Genomic DNA, 22,705 nt, shown 5'->3' with positions numbered 1-22,705 from the left:
TGCGCGGTGGAGGTTCCAGCGTCGCTGCAGCTGCTGCAATGCGCCATTTTCAGTCCCGCAGAGTAGGGCGCTGGGGGTGAGAGTTGGCAAGGAAGTCTGGAGCCCCCTACAACAGAGTTAACTCACATTTTTCTGACAGGAGTGAGAGTCCAACTCCTCTCTGGAGGCTGCGGCGAGACACCCGGCGGAGAAACGCTGCGGCTGAATCGGACGGAACTGTGGAGCTCCGCCTCCCACTGACCACCCGGCGCTCTAGCTGCGGTGCAACTTACTGCAGCTGCCGCGCCGGACCCCGGCTTTATTAGTGCTGGCCACGCCTCCCGGATACCGTTAACAACCTCCAGTCCAATCCACGCCTAGAGTCGTCTCCAAGTGCAGCCGTTCTAATCCGCCCTGTCCCTTCAGATTTGCCAATCAAAACTCTCCCCTGGTACCGACTTCGAAAAGGAGCGGTTGCGGTCAGGATTTTCACTGACCAATACAACAGTAGTTTGCTTACCTGTCGGGCTCAGTAATAGGGCGGGGTGGAAATATGGTCCAGCCATCTGGAGGGCGGCCTTAACAGTTTGCGATAGGCCTTTTTGGTGCCTCCCAACCAATCGCTGACCTGGGTCTGGGCCGCTCCAGCCAATCAGGCCGCTCGCCCTGACAGTCGCGGGCCCGCCCAAGCTCGGAGCCCAGAAGCTGGAGTTCCTAAAGCGGGGACGGGGAGGGGGGGGGGAGGTTCAGCTGTGTGTGCACATCCTGGAGTCCAGACCTGCTCCGCGTTCCACCCCAGCCGCCGGCTTCTGACCAACAGCCCTGAAGTCGCAGAACGCAACAGACAGAGCCATCGGCTCCGGGAGCCAAATTCCGAGATTCAGTCAGACCAAATCTAATACGAAAGGCTTCGTTCTGCTTATCCAAATCGAACCGCCCCCCCCCCTCGCCTCCCAACTTTGCTTCTCTGCTTCCTCCAGGTAGGTTACCACGTCGATTTAATTGTGCAGACCGGAAACCTGAAGCCATCCTAGATTCCCTCCCTTTTCATATTAACCCCTCCTCCAAAGGAAATTCACCAAGTCAGTCATTTTTTTCCCTTAATGCTTAAAGAATTCTCTATTATCCCTTTCCTGGCCATCAATTATAAAACTCACCATTATGACTGTGTTTCTTACACTTAGAATTTTTTACACTTATTGAAAGTGTGGGTTCATATGCATATAGATTTTATCATATTTCACTAATGCTTACATAAAAAAATAGAAACGAATAAGATAAAGTTATCTACTTCACATAAACTTTTCTTTTTTTTTTTTTTTTTTTTTTGCTTTTTTTCTTTTTTTTTTTTTTTAACTGGGAATTGAACTCAGGGTCACTCGACCACCGAGCCACATCCCCAGCCCTATTTTGTATTTTATTTAGAGACAGGGTCTCACTGATTTGCTTAGTGCCTCACCATTTCGGTGGCTGGTTTTGAACTAGCGATCCTCCTGCCTCAGCCTCCTAAGCCGCTGGGAGTACAGGCGTGTGCCACTGCGCCAGGCCACAGAAGTTCTTAATAAATCATGTTTTTGACTCAGTTTTAGATGTTTCTACACCACGTAGTCCTGTGTGCATGCCATGAAAGACAGATAACACAACATTTCCTGTTCCTCTTCTGTCTTCCAAGCCTCAGACACCCTTTTTGTAAGTTTTGATGCTCATGAGCATCTATGATAAATGCAGTACAACTGCTGTCTGAGAAATAGCTATAGTGAAACGTTCCAATTTAAGACCTGTTAAAATGCCAGAAGAAAGAGAAAATAAAAACAAAGTGCCTCCTGGAATTAATGAAATAGAATATTCTGCTTCCAATCTTGCTCTGCCTTATAGAATGGCTATGATCTAACCAAATATCACCATCCTGCTTAAAACCCTGAAACAATTACTCTTAAAAACACAACATATCCGGGCTGGGGATATAGCTCAGTTGGTAGAGTGCTTGCCCTGGGTTCAATCCCAGGCCCCACCACAAAAAAAAAAAAAAAAACCGCACACACAAAGTAGAGTATTTGCCTAGCACATGGGAGGCATCGGGTTCAATCCTCAGCACCACATAAAAATAAATAAAGTTATTGTGTTCATCTACAACTAAAAAATTTTTAAAACACAGTGTATCCATTTGACCCAGCTATTCCCCTTCTCGGTCTATTCCCTAAAGACCTAATAAGAGCATGTTACAGGGACACTGCTACATCGATGTTCATAGCAGCACAATCCACAATAGCAAGATTGTGGAACCAACCTAGATGCCCTTCAATAGATGAATGGATAACAAAAATGTGGCATTTATACACAATGGAGTATTACTCTGCATTAAGAAACGACAAAATCATAGAATTTGGAGGGAAATGGATGGCATTAGAGCAGATTATGCTAAGTGAAGCTAGCCAATCCTTAAAAAACAAATGCCAAATGACTTCATTGATATAAGGGGAGTAACTAAGGACAGGGTAGGGACGAAGAGCTATGAGAGGTGGGAGGGAAAGGGAGAGAGAAGGGAAATTGCATGAAAAGGGAAGTTGATCCTCAGGGTTATACAAAATTACATATAAGAGGAAAGGAGGGGTAAGAGAAGAATAATACAAGTGGAAGAAATGATTTACAGTAGAGGGAGGGGAGGGGAGGGGAGGGGAGGGGGGATAGTAGAGGATAGGAAAGGCAGCAGAATACATCAGAATGGCAATATGTAAATCAATGGAAGTGTAACTGATGTGATACAGCAATCTGTATACAGGGTAAAAATGGGAGTTCATAACCCACTTGAATCAAACTGTGAAATATGATATATTAAGAACTGTGTAATGTTTTGAACTACCAACAATAAAAAAAATAAATTAAAAAAAAACACAGTGTATCAATCATAGGTGTTTATCCCATCCTCTTTGTGAAACCACATCAAAACAACAACCTCAAAAAATTCCTGCAACTGGGGAGGCTGAACCAGGAGGATCACAAATTCAAGGCCAGCCTCAGCAATTTAGCGAGACCCTAAGCAACTTAGTGAGCCCTAGACTCAAAATAAAAACTTGGCCGGTGGCAGTGACAAATGCCTGTAATCCCAGTGGGACACTGAGATAAGAGGATGTCGGGTTCAAAGCCAGCCCCAGCAAAAGCAAGGTGCTAAGCAATTCTGTGACACCCCTATTCTAAAATCAAATACAAAATAGGGCTGGGGATATGGCTCAGTGGTTGAGTGCCCCAGAGTTCAATCCCCGGTACTGCCCCCACTCCCAGAAAAATAAAAAATAAAAAGGACTAGGGATGTTGCTCAATGGTAAAGGGCCCCTGGATTCAATCCCTGTTACCAAAAAAAAAAAAACATCACAACCTCTAAGTATCCTTTCCAACTCTCCCAGAAAAAAAAAAAAAAACACTATATTAAAAAAAATAAAAGCACTTTTTATTATTTTAAAATAAATAAACCCTCTAGCTTCACTTATTTTTATTATTTTATTTTATTTATTTTATTATTTTCAAATAATTAACATGAGATATCCAGAAAAAAAAAAAGAAATCAAGGAATTTCCTCTCTGCCTCTAACTCAGTTCCCCCAATGGTAACACCTTGTATAAATACTTTTTATTATTAAAACCAGGAAATTGACATTGCTGCAATCCACACAGTACATTCAAAATTCACCAGTTTTGTATATACTCAATTGTGGAGGGTCCCCCCCACTTTGGTGTGTGTGTGTGTGTGCATGCAATTTTATCATATATAGATTCTTATAGCCACTACCACAATCAGGATACAAAACTATTACATTACCATAAGCCTCCCTTGTGCTACCTGTTTATAGCCACCCATGCCTATTCCTAACCCTTAGCAACACTAATTTCTTTTCCATTTCTATAACTTTATTTCAAGAACATATGTAAATGTAATCATATAGTATGTAACCAATAAAATAAAAATTTTACTGGCTCTTTGTAGTTATACATGACAATAGAATGTATTTTTTTAAATTTTTTTTAGTTGTAGATGGAAACAATACCTTTATTTTATTTATTTATTTTTATGTGGTGCTGAGGATCAAACCCAATGCCTCACACGTGCTACCACTGAATCTTAACCTCAGCCCTGTAGAATGTATTTTGATACTTACATGGAGTATAACTTTTCATTTTTGTGGCTGTATGTATGTAACCTGTGAGATTGGCTTTTCTTTCCCCACTCAATATAATGCCCTTGAGATCCACCGAATTTAGTTGATCAGTAATTTTCACTGCTGAATATTATTCCACTTTGTTTAACTATTTATCTGCTGACAGATTGCTTTTGTACCCTTGTCAAAAATCAGGTACATTTGTACATGTCTATTTTGGGGGGGGGGTTCTTTATTCAGTTCTGAGACAGAGACTATGATGGTGGGGCAAAGACTGGGACAATAAAATAAACCCCTAGGCAGAGTAAATGTACCCTTTGTAGCATGGTACATTGCTTCTCTACCCTTGTGCTCTTTTTTTTTTTTTTTTTTTTAAGAGAGAGTGAGAGAGGAGAGAGAGAGAGAGAGAGAGAATTTTTAATATTTATTTTTTAGTTCTCAGCGGACACAACATCTTTGTTGGTATGTGGTGCTGAGGATCGAACCCGGGCCTCACGCATGCCAGGCGAGCGCGCTACCGCTTGAGCCACATCCCCAGCCCTACCCTTGTGCTCTTTAAAAAAAAAAAAAAAAATCATGAGAACTACTAAAATCACAGAAGCGGAACATCTGCATAAGATAAAATTGTTCCCAGGGACAAACCTAAATAAACCCCCTAGCTTCACTTATTTTTAGTCAACTTAAAAATCACTAATTTGGGGCATTATGTTATTATGTTATTAGTCTCTCATTAGCTTTGCTGTATATAACACTTCTGATGCCTGTGAAGAGTGTGAGGGAGGAGGACATGAAGCAAGAACTGGTACAGTGGATAGGAGGAATCACTTCTAATATTTTATAATACAGTAACATAACTAGAGTTTGCAATAATTGGATGTTTCAAATAAACTAGTAGGATTTTTAATCCTTTGGGTTCTTTTGAAGAACACATTTTTTAGTTCTTTTGAACACAAAGAAATGATAAAGTGTGTGAAGTGATAGATACCCAGTTACCCAGATCTGACCATTACACATTGTATACAAGTATTGAAATGTCACACCTTACCCCATAAATATGTGTATGTGTTGACTAAAAATAAAAATATATATTTCTAAAAATCAGAAAAAAAAGAACACCTCTGATGTATGTATTATGATGACAACAGTTGCCTAGATTACTTTTCAGGAACTTGAAGGCCACTTTTGCTGAGAAACACTAAATATTCACTTGGGCCTGCGTATGTCTAATGGATGACTGGAATGGGATCTGTCTTCAATTATGTTTGTTCTCTTTACTGCCTTAACTTTTGGGTCAAATTCTTCTCAGTTCTACACCTAAACTATTGACTACCCATTGGAGGTGCTGTGTGTTTTCTTCCAACCTACCCTTGTGCTTTTTCATCGCTATAAAAGTCCAAGCACACAAAGCCTATCAGCCCTGTTGTAAGGCCCAGATGGAGCCACAAAGCCAGGATGTTTGAATAGGATAATGGCACCAGCTACAAGAGTCCCGGAACAAATCAACCACTACTGCTCATTGTCTAAGTCTTGTGCAATAAGAAACATTTTTTTTTTCTTAACTATGCCCCTGGTCAATGGAGAATTACCAGACTTTCCCACCCCAGGGAGAATCCTGATACCTCAATCAGTGCTATCTCCCTTTAGCTGAAATCCCAGTAAGCCCCTTTTGCTACAGCACCAATTAAAGCCTTGCCCATATATTCGTGATCAACTCAATTTTGTTTATACCATCACCAAATCAAATGTTCCTGTCTGATATCAGTTGCAATGACCTCTGTGTTTATCCTTATGCCAATATCACAATCTTGATTACTGTAGCTTGATTACTGTAATTTAACATTAAGTAGAATTATTTCTCCCATTTTATTCTCCTTTTTCAAAATTGTTTTAGCTATTCTAGGTCCTTTGCCTAAAAAGCATTTAAAAATATACTTATGAGCTGAAAGAAAACAAAAACTGTCTAAAAACCAAGTGGAAGCTGGTACCCAAAGAGGTAGATTAAAAAATTTGAACATGGGGCTGAGGTTGTGGCTCAGCGATAGAGCACTCACTTTGCATGTGCGAGACCCTGGGTTTGATCCTCAGCACCACATACAAATAAATAAGTGAAATAAAGGTATTGTGTCCAGCTACAACTTAAAAAAAAAAAAAGATTAAAATAAATTGAACATAAGTATGGTGGCTTTACAGGGTGCCAGTGTGGCATAAAAGACAAAGCTTACGGCATTTCCCATAAATCTGGAACCCCGAAGGACTATAGCCTCGTGTAAAAGTGTATTAAACATATTCTAGGGGCTTGGGCTATGGCTCAGTGATCAAGTGCTTGCCTAGCATGGGTGAGGCCATCCTTAGCACCACATACAAAAATAAGCACATAAAATAAAGATATGCTGTCCATCTACAACTACAAAAAAAAAAAAAAACTTTAAAAAAATATATTGTAAAGGAGCTGGGCTTGGTGGGTCCACCTGTAATCCCAGTGGCTTAGGAGACTGAGGCAGGAGGATCTCGAGTTGAAAGCCAGCCTCAGCAACTTAAAAAGGCTCTAAGCAACACCGTGAGACCCTGTCTCTAAATAAAATACAAAAAAAAAAAAAAAAAGGGCTGGGGATGTGCCCCCAGTGGTTAAGCACCCCTGGGTTCAATCCCTAGTACCAAAAAGATATCCTAGAGGATTGAAAGTGGTTTCAGGTTGACAGTACTACCAAGCACCTGACAGAAGAAATGCCAGTCCTCCCCAGATGAACTCATCTTCTGTTAGAGTCTGTAAACAAGTCTGGATGGCGCCTGGCAAAATGCCAGAGGGAGTGGTTTGTGAAGTAATGCCAGCAAGCCATTAAGTGTGGAGATTCCTTATTGGTTGACTGCTGTATCTAGTTTATGTTAATTAAGATAAGCTGTGTGGAATGTATAAATACCTCTGTTGTCCTACAATAAATGGCTCCCACTCCTGCTGTATCAACGTACAAGTTGTTCGTCACCCCCCCACCCCCACCATTTTGCTGCAGCCGGACTGCAGCAGATGGTGGCCCGTACGGGGAGCCCCCCCCCCAGACACTCGGGGGTAAGTGATGAGGAAAAAAGCTGCCCATCCATAGATAGGACGGGAGCAAATCTGCTCATCCCTAGATAGGTCGAGAGGAAAAATGGCCATTTTGAGAAAATGGAGAAAATTGATACAATATGTTTGTGTCTTGTTTTGTCTAAGTGTATTGTATTGTCTTTGTGATGAAAATATGGAAGGGGGGGCTGGGATGTGGCTCAAGCGGTAGCGCGCTCGCCTAGCATGCGTGCGGCCCGGGTTCTATCCTCAGCAGCACCACATACCAACAAAGATGTTGTGTCCGCCGAGAACTAAGAAAAAAATAAATAAATGTTAAAATTCTCTCTCTCTCTCTCTCTCTCTCTCTCTCTCTCTCTCTCTCTCTCTCTCTGTCCCCCTCTCTCACTTTCTCTTTAAAAAAAAAAAAAAAGAAAAAGAAAATATGGAAGGGGTGTTAAGTAAATTACTAAGGGAAGGAGGCACCCCAGTGGAACCAAGAGCAGTTAGGGCATGTGTTGATGGAAGCCCAGGAACTCTAGTCAGAAAGAAGAAAGTTCAGAGGAGGAAGGATTATCAGGAAAAAAGTTGCAGCAAAAGGCTATTACTAAATACTTTTCGTTATGGGAGGGTGCATGAATCGGAACCGGTGCAGCGGCTGCCAAGTGCGAGAGCAGGTCACGGCGCAGCAAAAACTTTCCAAGCTGTGGCAGCTGGCTCTTCCACTGCCGCCAGCCCAAATCTAAACCTGATCCAGAGGCACAGTCTTGCAGGCTCTTGCTCCCTGTGCCCGGAAGCAGTTTGAGTCCAGGACGCTCCGAGTCTGGGGCTGCCCGAGGACGCTGCAGCTGGGCAGAGGACGATGCACATGGCGTCCCTAAAGTTTGATCATTTCCAAGGCCAGTAACTACAATAGTTCTCCCACACCTGGAAGCTACTAAGTAATGAGAGCCATTAAGGCCTATTTCAAATGTAAAAAGCCTTGAGATAATGTACTAAATTGTTCAGAAGGTTGTTTTCTTAGTGCCTGCTGGAATACTACAGGATTTTCTTTAGCCATCCGGAGTTCCTGCCTTCGTCCCAGTGCCAATAAAGACGAAGATGAAAGAATTTCCAGTGTTGCTGAAAACCAGACGAGACTTCGGATCAAGCTAGCTGCCTGCAGAACTTACCTGGAATGTGATTTAAGCTAGCTGCCTGCAGAACTTACCTGGACTGTGATTTATCTGGACTGTGAGTTAATCTAGTGAGTCACTGCTTTACCTGGACTGAGACAAACTGTAATCTACAACAAATTGTAACTCGGTATCTTTGCTAACGGTGTCATTGCTGGTATAATTTTTCCAAGGGCTTCTTGCATGGAGCCATCAAGTGGCTTGGTATTATGGCATTTTGTATCCTCCCTTTCTGTTTGTAGCAGGTTATTTATGGTGTTTGTGTAAAAACCACTATGGTCGTTATTTAAATTAAATAAAAGGGGGAATTGTTAGTCTGTAAACAAGTCTGGATGGCGCCTGGCAAAATGCCAGAGGGAGTGGTTTGTGAAGTAACGCCAGCGAGCCATTAAGTGTGGAGATTCCTTATTGGTTGACTGCTGTATCTAGTTTATGTTAATTAAGATAAGCTGTGTTGAATGTATAAATATCTCTGTTGTCCTACAATAAATGGCTCCCACTCCTGCTGTATCAACGTACAAGTTGTTCGTCACCCCCCCCACCCCCCCACCCCCCCACCCCCCCACCCCCGGTTATTTTGCTGCAGCCGGACTGCGGCAATCTTCAATTTAGGTCTTGGGAATTTCCACAGATACAGTTCCAAGAGAAATAAATTGCAATAAAAAATTGCAAACAAGGAACAAGATACCAAAGTAAGAACCAGTAGTGATAGAGACAGGAAATTTTTTAAAAATTAGAAAGTCAAGTTAAATAATTAATGTGTGAATAGTAAAGAATCTCAAAGTAGAAAACAGGAAATGTGAAAGAAAGGAAAAGAATGTATGTGAGATTAATTATAAAATAAATTAAAGTGCTGGAGCTGTAGCACAGTGGTGGAGTGCTTGCCTAGCATGTGTGAGGCACAGGGTGTGATCCTTAGCACCACATAAAGATCAACAAATAATGGGCTGGGGATATGGCTCAGTGGTTAAGTGCCCCTGAGTTCAATCCTTGGTACCAAAAACAGATAGATAGATAGATAGATAGATAAATAGATAAAATAAAGACATGCTGTCCATCTACAACTACAAAAAATTTAAAACAAATAAATAGATTCAAGCCAGAACTAGATACATAAAAAAGAAAAGGAGGTAACTTAACTTAAGGAAAAACAAAAAGTTGGGTAGGAAATAGGAGTTACTTCACATGTCAATTGATTTTTTTTTTGAAACATTTAAGTTTTTTAGTCATACATGGACAGGATACATTCATTTTATTTATTTTAATATTTATTTTTTAGTTGTAGTTGAACACAATACCTTTTATTTATTTATTTTTATGTGGTTATGTTGTGCTAAGGATTGAACTGGTGCCTCACACATGCAAGGCAAGCGCTCTGTAAACTACAACCCTAGCCCATGTCAATTGATTTTTGACAAGGGTGCCAAGACCATTAAAACAGATGATGCTAGGACAATGAGACATATCCACCTGGAAAAGAATGAAGTTGGATCTTTCCATATGCAAACATTAATACAAAATGTATCAAAGACCTAAATGTCAGGCTGGGAATGTAGCTCAGTCTTAGAGTACTTGCCCTGAGTTTGATCCATCATCAAACAAACAACTAAATGTGTTTAACTAACACTAAAACTATTTTTAGTTTCCTTAATTCTTTTTTTTTTAATATCTTTATTTTTATGTGTTGCTGAGGATCGAACTCAGTGCCTCACATGTGCAAGACAGGTGCTTTACCACTGAGCTACAGCCCCAGCCCCTTATAAAACTTTTTTAAAAAAAACAGGTGTATGTCTTTATGAGTTAGATAATGGTTTCTTAGATATGACAACAAAAGGAAAAATAAATAAGGCATTAAAATTTTAAATGTTGGTGTTTCAAAGAACATGAATCCAGAAAGTCAAAAAAACCTGAATGGGACAAAATATTTGCAAATCATGTATCTGACAAGGAACTTGTATCTGGAATACATAAATAACTTTTGCAACATCATCATCAACAACAATAACCAATTAGAAAATAGAAAAAGAATCTACCTAGACATATTTCCAAAGAAGATATACAAATGGCAAAAAAGCACAAGAAAAGATACTCCATATCACCAACCACCTGGGAAAAGCATATAGAAATCACAATGAAATATCAATTTACACTTAGGACATAAAAGAAAAATTTTTAAGATAATAACTAGTGTTGCCAAGGACATGGAGAAACTGGAATCCTCATACAGTGCTGGTGGAAATGCAAAATTTGGGCACTTGGGGTTTTCAATTTTAAAAAGGGTCTATGTCAAAATATACTCTCCTGTCATGTGTATCTAAAAAGTAAAAAAAAAAAAAAATTTAAAAAAGAGTCTGTTAGTTGTTCAAACAAACATAGAATTACCATATGATCCACAATTCCACTTTTAGGTATACACCTAACAGAAATGAAGTCAAAACCTTGTACATGAATGTTCATAGCAGTATGAATATTCGCTGGCTCTCTTTCTCAAAATCAAATAACCAAAAAGTGGAAATAACTCAAATGTTCATCAACTTATGGATAAGTTTAATGTGACATACAATAAGAATATTATTTTGATCAAAGACAAATGAAGTACTAATACATGGTACAACATAGGTAAACTTTGAAACTACTAAGTGAAAGAAGTCAGTCCAAAGAGTCACATATTATATGGTACAATTTATATGAAATATCCAGAATACATAAGAACAGGAAATGGATTAGTTGCCTAAAACTAGAAAGGAGGGGTAATTGAAGTTGATGGCTAAGGGATGTAGGATTTCATTTTAGGGTAATGATGAAATTTTTCTAAATTGATTGTGGTGATGAATTCAAAACTGTGAATATACTAAAACTCATTGAAATTGGTGAACTGTCTGATATGAAAAATTATATCCCAATAAAGATATAAAGAATTTTATAAAAAATGTTATATCACTGCATATCATGTGGCTAAGTAATGAATAATATGTATAAATTCCTATTACAAACACTATCTGATGATTTTAAATGGTGGTATAATGAAGTGATAAAGGTGATATAGTGGTGGGGTGTAAGAAAAAAGAGGGGAGAGGGGTATAAATTCTCCTGACAAGATGACTAGCTTAAAAAAAAATGACTAGCTAATACAGGTCACTGGCTCTCTTTCTCAAAATCAAAACTGGGGGGAGGGGGTTGTAGCTCAGTAGAACACTTGCCTAGCATGCATGAGGCACTAAGTTCAATCCCTGGCACCACATAAAAATAAATAAATAAACAAATAAAATAAAAGTATTGTGTCCATATACAACTAAAAAAAAAAAGAGAGAGAGATCATATAGAAGATATAAGGAATCATGAATTTCAAGAGCTAACAACAAAAGTGTAAGAATGCCCTGAGGGAGTTGGGGTTGTGGCTCAGTGGTAGAGTGCTCACCTAGCACAAAAATCAATTAATTAGGGCTGGGGATGTGGCTCAAGTGGTAGCGCGCTTGCCTAGCGTGCGTGCGGCCCGGGTTCGATCCTCAGCACCATATACAAACGAAGATGTTGTGTCTGCCGAGAACTAAGAAAAAATAAATAAATGTTAAAATTCTCTCTCTCTCTCTCTCACTCTCTCTTTAAAAGAAAAATCAATCAATTAATTAAAGATATTGTGTCAAACTACAACTAAATGAATATACACACACACACACACACACACACACACACACACACACATCTCTGAGAAGCTGGGCATGGTGGCACGTGCCTGTAATTCCAGTGACACTGGAGGCTAAGACAGGAAGATCACAAGTTCAAGGCCAGCGTCAGCAACTTACTGAGTGGCAGAGTGCTCCTGGGTTCAGTCCCCAGGAAAAAAATAACAACAAAATAAACCAAACTCCTTGAAAAGACTGAAGGCTATTGCTATGGGTCAAATTGTGTCCTCCAAAGATTCTTATGTTAAAGCTCTAAACCCCAAGTATTTCAGAATGTAACCTTATTTGGATGTCATTAGTTAAATTGAGATCATGACTGGTATCCACTATAAAATGGGGGAAACACAAACACAGGAAAAATGACATGTGAACATGAAAGCAGAGATCAAACTGATGTATCTACAAGTGTGGGAGGCCATCCTCGCACGTGATTTGAGTTACTTCTCAGAGGTGTGCCTGGCCACTGACCTGAAGACCCAATCACTGGCCCTGACCTAGGGATGCTGCCCCCCTTAACCTTCATTGGATGAGATTTTCCCTTGAATTTTTTGTTCCCCAATAAAAGCTCACTCCTTGGTGTGCGCTCTCTCTCTCGCTAGCCTCTTCTGCAAACCTCTTCTGCAAACCTCACCATCGTTTTGTTTGGCAAATGTGCATTGTTCCTGAATGTATTTTTAGTTTGCATGAATATTTTTTCAAATTTTACTTTATTTTTTCCACTTTGTGTTGTTTTTAAAATGTTTGTTTTAGACAATGAAAATCATACCATCTGAAAATGATCACAATTTTGATATCTTTGCTTCCATTTCTTAAAATCTTTTTCAAAAAAAAAAAACACTGAAAAGTAAATAGTACTAAATAGTGTTAAATCAAACCACTGCAGTTATAGTTGACATTATTGTCTGTTCCTGATTTTAAAGAGTACATATTCTTAAATATATGCTCTCAATCTCTAGTATGGAACCCTTACCAAGTTAAGGAAATTTCCTTCTGTTTCTCACTTAATTTTTTAATTTCATTTATTTATTTGTGGTACTGAGGACTTAACCCATTTATTCTCTACCACTGAACTACACCCTTTTTTTTTTCATTTTGAAACAAGATCTTTTGTTGTTGCTGCTGCTGCTGTTATTGGGTATTGAACCCACAAATGCTTTATCACCAAGCTCAACCATTTTTATTTTTTGAGACAGGATCTCATTAAGTTGCTGAGGTTAGCTTCAAACTTGCAATCCTCTCCAGCCTCCCAAGTATCTGGGATTGGCATGTGCCATTGTGTCCAGCTTTTTAAAAAATTCCTAAATAGAAGTTGAATTTTTAAATTTTTCTTTTCTACATTGAATGAGGTAAGCATGGAGAGCTAAACACTCATTTCCACAACAGGAATTTAGTAGATGTCTAAAACCAATAAGCCATCAAGAGCAGTTGAGTGTATTATTTCAAATTATGATGATAAATACCATAAAAATAGCTAAAAAAAGTGAAAGTCTATTCTGGAAAGTTAGTCTAGAGGGTAGGCTGGGGTGGAAGGAGAGGATTGCTGCTACATATAACAATATAACTTGTCCTTTGTTTAGATTAACTATACGTATGTATTGCTTTGATTTGTAAAGTGTAAGTTAATTTAGAAACAAATGTTTGCCCTAGCATGGTGGTACATGCCTCTAATCCCAGTGACTCTGGTGGCTGAGACTGTATGGATTCCAAGTTAGAGGCCAGGGAGACCCTATCTCAAAAATAAAATAGAGGCCAGGTGGCATGGCGGTTGCCTGTAATCCCAGTGGCTTGAGAGACTAAGACAGGAGGATCTCGAGTTCAAAGCCAGCCTCAGCAAAAAGCACGGCACTAAGCAACTCAGTGAGACCCTGTCTCTAAATAACACAAAATAGGGCTGGGGATGTGGCTCAGTGGTCAAGTGCCCCTGAGTTCAATCCCCGGTACCCAAAAAATAAAATAAAAAGGGCTGGGGATGTAGCTCAAAGGTATAGCTGAGTCCAATCCCAGCACCACAAAAATAAATAAGAAAATATTCAAAAATCAAATCTTTGTCTTCCACCCCATTGTTTTTTTCCGTTCAAATGCCATACAATCCAATCATTTTATTATACAAATGGTTTTTATTTTTTCAAGATTATATACAACAATCACCACTAATTTCACATTTTATCTATCTATTTATTTAGGTACAGAAATTAACCTATAGGTGCTTAATCACTAAGTCACATCCCCAGTCCTTCTTATTTTTTTATTTTGAAATAGGTTCTCACTAGGTTTCTTAGAGCCTTGCTAAATTGCTGAGGCAGACTTTGAACTTGTGATCCTTCTGCCTCAGCCTCCAGTCTCTCAGATTACAGGCATGCACCACCATGTCCAGGTGAAATTTTTTATATTAACAAAAATTGTATATGCTTATGGTGTACAACATGATGTTTCAAGGTATATATATATTGTGCAATGACTAAATTGAGCCAATTGACATATGCACTACCTCAAATACTTTTCATTTTTTGTGGTAAGAATGCAAAATCTGTCAGTTGTGGTGGAGTATGCCTGTAATCCCAGCAACTCAAGAGGCTGAAAGTAGGAGGTTCATAAATCTAAAGTCAGTTTGGGCAATTTAGCAAGACCCTGCCTCAAAATAAAAAAATACAAAATGACTGGGAATGTAACTCAGTGGTAGATCACCCCTAGGTTCAATCCCCAGTAATAATAATAATAATAAAAGTAAAATCTACCCTTAGCAATTCAATTTTCAAGCATACAATGCATTGTTAACTATACCATATTGTACAATAGATCTGGATTCCCAAGTGAAACTTTGTATCTCTGACCAACGTCTTCCCACCCTGTCACCTTCTAGAATATTTATATTACCACAAAAGAGACTCTGTACATATGAGAAGTGATTCCCCATTCTTCACGCCTTATTCCATCCCTGGAATAAACTAATCTAGTTTTTGTGGATTTGTCTATTCTGAACATTTCATATAAATGGAATCATATGACATGTAGGCTTTTGTGATTAGCTTCTTTCATTCAGCATAATGTCTTCAAGGTTTATCCATGTTGTAGCATATAGCTATACTTCATGCATTTCAATGACTGTTGATATTCTATTGAATGGATATAACACATTTTGGTTACCCATTCATCAGCTGATAGGCATTGGGTTGATTCCTCTTTGGGTTCATTTCCTCTTTTGGCTATATGAATAATGCTGCTACAAATATTTGTGCACAAGTGTTATATAGACATTATTTTTCAGTTCTTTGGGGTATAAACATAGGAGGGAAATTACTGGGCCATTGATAATGTTACATTTAACTTTTATGGGGAACTGTGGATTTTCCAAAGTGGCTGCACCACTTTACTTGGCCTTTGTTTTTGCTTCATCTGCCTGGAAAGCCTGCTAGCTTCCACTCTCTTAAGACAACTCAGTGGTTATTACCTCCTCCAGGAAGCCCTCCCTGTCTGCATTCCTGCTCCCAGGGAATGCAATGAGACAGGTGTCCTTCCTCTGTACACCTACATACTTGATTTCCTACGTCTCGCAGCTGAAATTGTCCAAGATTTACTTCAAGAGCTACATCTTCAACGATTTTCTGACTTTTCCCCAAAAAAAAAAAAACCTCTCAGAGAACTTTTCATATAGTTAACATATTCAAATCCATATTTTGTTTATATATTATATACCTTCTGAGTAAAATGAAGTCTACTTGGAAGCAGGAACCCAATCCGTTAGTGATTTATGTTTCTCCAAATATCCTTGTACATTATAGTTCAGTGTTTATTGAAGGAAAATGTTAAATACTGCTTCCTATCAAAAATAAAATTGTTCTGTCTTTGAGTTCTCGGCGGACACAACATCTTTGTTGGTATGTGATGCTGAGGATCGAACCCGGGCCGCACGCATGCCAGGCGAGCGCGCTACCGCTTGAGCCACATCCCCAGCCCAAAATTGTTCTGTCTTTGAAAACAAGATCTTTTCTATCTTTGCAGCAGGAAGTATTTTATAAATACCTATTAAATTAACTATTAATTTTCTCTTCACTAACAATCGCATACTCTATCAAAACATGTATTTAGCATTCATTACACTTAACAGCCTCAGATATTTGATTTTCTCCATTCTAGTTCCACAAAATCCTTTCCAGTCACCCCACTAAAAACCTCACTCTTGTATATTCTTTTTTAAAACCGGGGATTGGACCCAAAGGTACTATTCCCCTGGGCTACATCCACAGTCCTTTTATCTTTTACTGAGAAAGGGTCTTATTAGGTTGCTGAGATTGACTTCAAACTTGCAATCCTCCTGCCTCAGGCTCTAAAATCACTGGGATTACAGACCACCATGCCCCCCACAATATACTTTCATATAAACACATCAATTCATTTCCCCAAAATCTATTTAACAAATACGTATTAATCTAACTTCATATTTATTGAGTTCTTTTATTGAGAAGAAAAAGACACGAAATGTTGTTTTGATTGGGTGCGTGCATGTGGTGTGTGTGTGTGTGTGTGTGTGTGTGTGTGTGTGTGTATATATATATATATATATATATATATTTGCCAATACTTTCTCACATCCCTGTCACCATATGCTGCTTCTCTGGTCAAAACACAGAATTCATTTCCTCACCAGGTTGAATATGGGCTGGCCTATGACACTTTGACTAACAGAATGTGGCACAAGTGATACTAGGACTTCTTGACCTTTGTCTAAGAAGCCTTGCAACTTCTATTTTTGCCCTAGGATCAAGCCTATAAAGAAGTCTGGGCTGGGTAAAAATGGGAGTTCAAAACCCAATTTAGTCAAATGTATGAAAGATGATATATCATGAGCTCTGTAATGTTTTGAACAATCAATAAAAAAAAAAAAAAGTAGTAGTCTGGGCTAAATACCTGAACAATAAGACCATGTGTAAAAAGAATTTCAGCTACTCCACAGAGGAAGCAAACACAAGTGAAGACATTTTGGACCTGCTAGACTAAAACAAGTTCAAAGCTAAATACAATTGTGTAATCCACTCCAACCCACAACAAATGGAAAGAATTAACCAGCTGAGCCTAGATAACCCAGAGAATATGAATTAAGGAATTGTTGTTTTCAGGGTGGATTGACATAAATACTTTTAACTTTAAAGTATTTGGATCAAATAAAGAACTTAATCTACCTTTAAATCCCAAATTGTATCTACAAGTAATTCATGTTCTTTAGTTTTCAGTACTCCTTTTATTTTTTAAATAATTTAAAAACATATTCATGGGGCTGGGGATGTGGCTCAAGTGGTAGCGTGCTCGCCTGGCATGCGTGCGGCCCGGGTTCGATCCTCAGCACCACATACAAACAATGATGTTGTGTCCACCGAAAACTAAAAAATAAATATTAAAAATTCTCTCTCTCTCCCTCTCCCTCTCCTCTTTAAAAACAAAAACAAAAACATATTCACTCAGTTCTTCAGATTTGTAAAATTGGTGACCACTACACTCATTCCAGAGGAATGTCATTACTATGTACATTTGCCAAACTCTGTTATTAAAATTTTTACCTGCATAATTTTATTTATTCCTAGCATAATTCTAGGAGGGAAAGGTCTGTATTATTCCTATTCAACGAGCTGAAAAATAAAACTAAGGCTCAGAAGTTAACTACTTTATTTAGGGTCAAAGAGAGGTAGAGCTTGAATTCAAACCCAGACCTGTCTAACTTCAAATCCTATTTTGTTGTTGTTGCTATTGTTTTTTGCAATGCTGGGGATAGAACCCAGGGCCTTGCACACCCTAGGCAAGCACTCTACCACCAACCTACTCCAGTCCCCAAAGCCTATTTTCTTAATTAAGTTTATATTACAGATTTGCTCATATCAACCTTATAAAAACCTTGCTGAAGAACACCAATAGCTCTTTGGCCCACATAAAAGACTTCTTTAAAAGCAATACATCAGTTTAGATGCTCCAAGGCCTCAATAGCAATACCAACTTCCTCTGGGTTCGAGCTACACCAGCACCTTCCTCAGGAGACACTTGCAGCCACCCAGCCACTGTCCAATGGTAACCATGTATAACTGAAAGGCACTGATAAAAATGGGGACATGTGGGAAGAGATGCAACAGGATCCTGTGAAGTGTGCTACTCAGACATTAGAGAAATAGAACAGAAAAGGATATTGCAGCCCACATTAAGAAGGAGTTTAACAAGAAGTACAACCCCACCTGACACTGCATTGTGGGAACTTCAGTAGTTATGTGACACATGAAACCAAACACTTCATCTAATTCTACCTGAGCCAAGTGGCCATTCTTCTCTCAAATCTGGTTAAAAGCATGGATTGTGCCATACACCCAGTGATCCATCCAAAAATAAAAACTGAAGCCTAAATCCCAAATACCACCGACTGAAATCTTCAGCCTTACTAAGGGAATAGCTTGATCTTGGAACATTTATTGTGTTTTTTTTAAATTATGTAATTGATTTTATTTTTTAAAACAATTTATTGTTTTTTATAGGGCATTCCCTGTACTAGTTTATTGTGATTATAAAACAATTAGCAAAATAGCTTACATTTCTATTTATTTTCTATCCCATACTTCTGTGCCCCATGTTTTTTCTCTAAATCCATTCCTTTGAAAAATAAATCTGTTGAAGTAAAAAAAAAAAAAAAAAAAAAAAAGGAATACATCAAATGCTTTATTTCATTTGACATATATTTGTTGAGAGTCTCACTAACTGGAGACATACTAAAAAATTTAACCATATTATATATGGCTCTAGAAAGTGTAACAACATTTTCCCCTTCATTGCAGTAGTTGTTAAAAGTTATTTGTTTCACAGCCAAATAATATCAAAGGATAAAGAAGAGATAGTGTCAGAATATGCTTTCAATAGTTTGATCCACCTCACCATCTCTTATCAAATTTATATTCTCTCAATCATATACTATTGATCATTCTTCTCTTATCCACTTGAAATGTTCTATGTCCTCCCTCTCTGCTTTCCAAAATCCAACCTCATCTAAGAAGCCTCTTTTGATTATGCCAGTCAGACATATTCTCTTATCCAGATCACTTATAATCCACATCAGTGATTTCCAAACATGGCTAATTAAAATCAGCTGAGGGAAAAAAAAAACTAAAAAATAATATCACTTGAGGGATTTTAAAATTAAGAAGACCTAAAATTAGAAGTTACACTTTGAAAAATTAAGACTAAAAACAATCTAAATAAATATCAAATTAGGACTGGTTAAGTCAATATGGTAAATAATGTGAATATATAAAACAATCTCCAATTTATATTAAGTGAAAAACCAAGGTACATATCTGTGAAATTCTACCTTGTGTGTGGCAGGAGGAGGCAGTTCTAGGGACTGAACCCAGGCCATTGCACATGCTAGACAAGCACTCTATGAGTGAGCTATATCTCCAGCCATTTTTTTAAACTTGATATTGAGACAAGGTCTTGCTAAGTTGCCCAGGCTGAAATTGAATTTATCCTCCCACCTCAGACTCTTAAGCAGCTGGGATTACAGGTAGGCGCAACTGTACCTGTTGAAATCCCACTTTTTAAAAGCTAGGTAATATAAGCTTATGTATACACAGTAAATGTCAGAGCATTAAAGAGGCACTTGAATGGTTGTCCTTGAAGGGGGGTGGGGAGATAGTTTGCAAGAAAACTTTCCATTTGATTACCATTTGTAATTTTTAAATTTTACATTCTATGTATAGATCTTTTTGGGGGGCAGGGTTGGGGGTACTGGGGATTGAACTCAGGGGCACTCAACCACTGAGCAACATCCCTAGCCCTTTTTTGTATTTTATTTAGAGAAAGGGTCTCACAAAGTTGCTTAGGGCCTCGATAAATTGCTGAGGCTGGCTTTGAACTTGTGATCCTCCAGCCTCAGCCTCCTGAGCTCCTGAGAATATAGGCATGCACCACCAAGCCTGGCTAGATCTTTTTTTTTTTTTTTTTAATTAAAAACAGGGTTGGGGATATAACTTAGCAGTGGAGCACTTGCCTGGCATGCATGAGACCCTGGGTTCAATCCTGTAAAAAACAAAATTAATTTTTTTAAAAACCCACATGGATGCCCAGGACTTTCGATCTCATCTCTACTGATCAAACTCTCTAGGGGTTGGAACCAGGCTTTCTTTCTTGTTTGTTTGTATGTTTTTGTGGTGCTAAGGATCAAACCCAGGGTCTCTTGCATGCTAGATAAGTACTTTAATACTTCAACCTGGGACCAGGCTTTTGAAATGTTAAACTACCCAGATGATTCTGATGATCAGTCAAGATTTGTATCACCTATCTACACAACTTACATGGTACTTAATGACTCAGATGAAAATAGGGAGGATACTTCACACCTTCACATTTTTTGTTTTGTTTTCTTATAATTCCTAGAGAGGTTACCTAGTAAATAATTTTTGATGAGAGTAATGCAGAACTATATTCCACTTTTCTAATATATTTCATTTTAGAAACACTTTTCAAATTCATGGCATTGTTGAGCAATTAAAAATTATCACTTTCAAGAGACTAGGAATATAGCTTAGCATCTACAAATTCCTGAGTTTAATCCTAGCAACACACACACACACACACACACACACACTTTCAATATTGGCTCTGCACTAACAATAAACTTGTCTCACCAACTTTTCTTTTTTTGGTGTGGAGAGTACCAGAGATTGAACCCAGGGATGCTTAACCACTGAGCCACATACCCAGCTCCTATTTATTTATGTTTTGAGACAGGGTCTCACTAAATTGCTTAGAGTCTCACTAACTTGCTAAGGCTGGCTTTGAACCTGTGCTTCTCCTGCTTCGGTCTCCCAAGTCACTGGGATTACAGGATTGTGCTACTATGCTATGCTCAAATTTTCTTTTTTGAAGGCCAGTTATAGATTGTAAGGGTAAGTAGTGAAGTGCAAACCTAAGACCCTACACCACAAGGATAAGCCAGCCATGATGGCACACACCCATAATTGCAACCATCTGGGAGACAAAAACAGGAGAATCCTAAATTCAAGTTCAGCCTTGGCAACCTGGCAAGACCCATTGAACAATAAAAAAGGCTGGGGAGGGCTGGGGTTGGGGCTCAACAGTAGAATACTCGCCTAGCATGTGCAGGGCACTGGGTTCAATCCTCAGCACCACATAAAAATAAAATAAAAGTATTGTGTCCAACTACAACTAAATAAAAAAGGGTGGGGTTGGGGATATAGCTCACTTATAGAGCAGTGCCCCCAGTTTGTTCCCAGTACCACCAAAAAAAAAAAAAAAAATTTAGAGACATACTTTATAGTTTACATGAAGAATAAACTATGTGGGGCTGGGGATGTGGCTCAAGCGGTAGCGCACTCGCCTGGTATGCGTGCGACCCGCCGAGAAGTAAAAAATAAATATTAAAAATTCTCTCTCTCCTCTCTCACTCTCTCTTTATTAAAAAAAAAAAAAAGAATAAACTATGTGGAAATCAGATTCCAAAGAAGCCACATTTTATTATTACAGAGAGAAAACAAAATCCTTTCCTCATAAGGAAAAGTTCTGTTCCCCTTCTTCAGAGTGCTAGAGATGGATGTGCCTCTTCCACAGTTCCCAGCTTTCCGATCTACCGATACTTTCCATGTCGGTTAAAGTGCTTATAGAGATAGCTGATACGTTTGTTAAGGTTGTGCAAGTCATCAAAGAACATTCTATTTCCAACCATTTTTTTCTTCCGGATACAACGCTGCAATTCGTTCCCCTTCCAGCCTCGAAGCCATATGGGGCCCTTGATTAGTTGTTTGGGGTGCTTTTCAAAGTTCCCTGTGTAATGTGAAAGAACATATTAGTACCAAGACAATACAACAAGGCCTAGACCAGCTAAGCCTTCAACCCAAAGTTGCATCTTCTTGAGCAGCACCTTTAAACAAGACACATTATGGTACAGCATCAAGAGCACAGACTTTGGAGTCAGAATGCTTGGGGTTCAAATTTTTTTACTAGCTTTAAAAAAATTACTTAACCTTGCAGTTCCTCAGTTTTCTCACCTGTAAAACGGAAAGATTATGAAGATTAAGTGTATTAATTCATGTAGGGCACTCAGAAAAGTATGAAAACAGTCATACGATGATTCTCTACACAGGTGAAAAAGACAGTAGTTACTGTGTAGTAGCCCTTCTGAAATTCGGCGTCGAGTCTTACCCAGGATCCCGATGTTGTCATATACTCCGAACAAGGCCCTCTTCTCGTTCCACCGATCAACCACTTTGGGAGGCGGGAGGGTGAGCCTTATACGGACGGTCAATCGCGGAACACCTTAAGATGGGGAAGAAAAGGAATGAATCTGAGCTGCCTATTAAAAAGCAGTTCTCCAAGCACCTTTCTACATTAGCTACTTACCCATAGAGAAGCTTCTGCATGCGTAGGGCATCCAGCCCCACAAGCTTCTACCTGCCCAAGAGAGAACCCCTGCCATTACTCTAGACTGTCTCTCAACGGCATACCAAAAAAGTCCCAGTATGAGGGTCAGACGTGACCTCAAAAGAGATGGCACCGTCTCCACTGGCCTCACACAGATACAAAGCAGGAGGCGGCCATCTTGGCCCTTACCCAGGGAGCTTTGGGCGCAGTCCCCGCCTCTCCCAATCACACAAGCCCCACCCTCCGAGTTCCGGCCGACAGAGGCCTGCAC

The 22,705-nt window shown here is 39.0% G+C and overlaps 2 protein-coding genes across 3 annotated transcripts in view; both read right to left on the bottom strand.

Moving 5' to 3' along the window:
• The window catches only part of Vamp1 (vesicle associated membrane protein 1), an 80,649-nt gene extending 80,123 nt beyond the window's left edge, over positions 1-526 (bottom strand). Inside the window, exon 1 of one of the 2 annotated variants that reach the window (XM_078015363.1) lies at positions 127-526. In XM_078015363.1, coding sequence (XP_077871489.1) covers positions 127-128 — 2 coding nt within the window. In that variant the 5' untranslated portion in view covers positions 129-526. The remainder of the gene's footprint in view (positions 1-126) is intronic. The other variant, XM_021735283.3, reaches the window with a different exon arrangement.
• Positions 527-21,505: 20,979 nt separating this feature from the next.
• Positions 21,506-22,650, bottom strand: Mrpl51 (mitochondrial ribosomal protein L51). The gene is made up of 3 exons (XM_005338352.5): positions 22,414-22,650; positions 22,216-22,329; positions 21,506-21,837 (listed from the first exon to the last, which is right to left on the bottom strand). The coding sequence occupies exons 1-3, from the start codon at positions 22,487-22,489 to the stop codon at positions 21,641-21,643; spliced, it is 387 nt and encodes a 128-aa protein (XP_005338409.1). The 5' UTR covers positions 22,490-22,650; the 3' UTR covers positions 21,506-21,640.
• Between the last annotated feature and the right edge of the window lie 55 nt (positions 22,651-22,705).

This window comes from Ictidomys tridecemlineatus, chromosome 6 (genome assembly GCF_052094955.1).
Source record: "Ictidomys tridecemlineatus isolate mIctTri1 chromosome 6, mIctTri1.hap1, whole genome shotgun sequence".
NCBI classification, from domain to species: domain Eukaryota; kingdom Metazoa; phylum Chordata; class Mammalia; order Rodentia; family Sciuridae; genus Ictidomys; species Ictidomys tridecemlineatus.
Note: the sequence above shows the minus strand (reverse complement) of the source record. Positions and strands in the feature narration are given on the sequence as shown.

Coding starts and splice junctions, on each gene's coding strand:
- Mrpl51 (XM_005338352.5), bottom strand. CDS start 22,489: ATGGCAGGGGTTCTCTCTTGGGCAGGTAGAAGCTTGTGGGGCTGGATG. Junction 22,330..22,413: donor ATGCAGAAGCTTCTCTATGG/GTAAGTAGCTAA, acceptor CCCCATCTTAAG/GTGTTCCGCGATTGACCGTC. Junction 21,838..22,215: donor TGACAACATCGGGATCCTGG/GTAAGACTCGAC, acceptor CACATTACACAG/GGAACTTTGAAAAGCACCCC.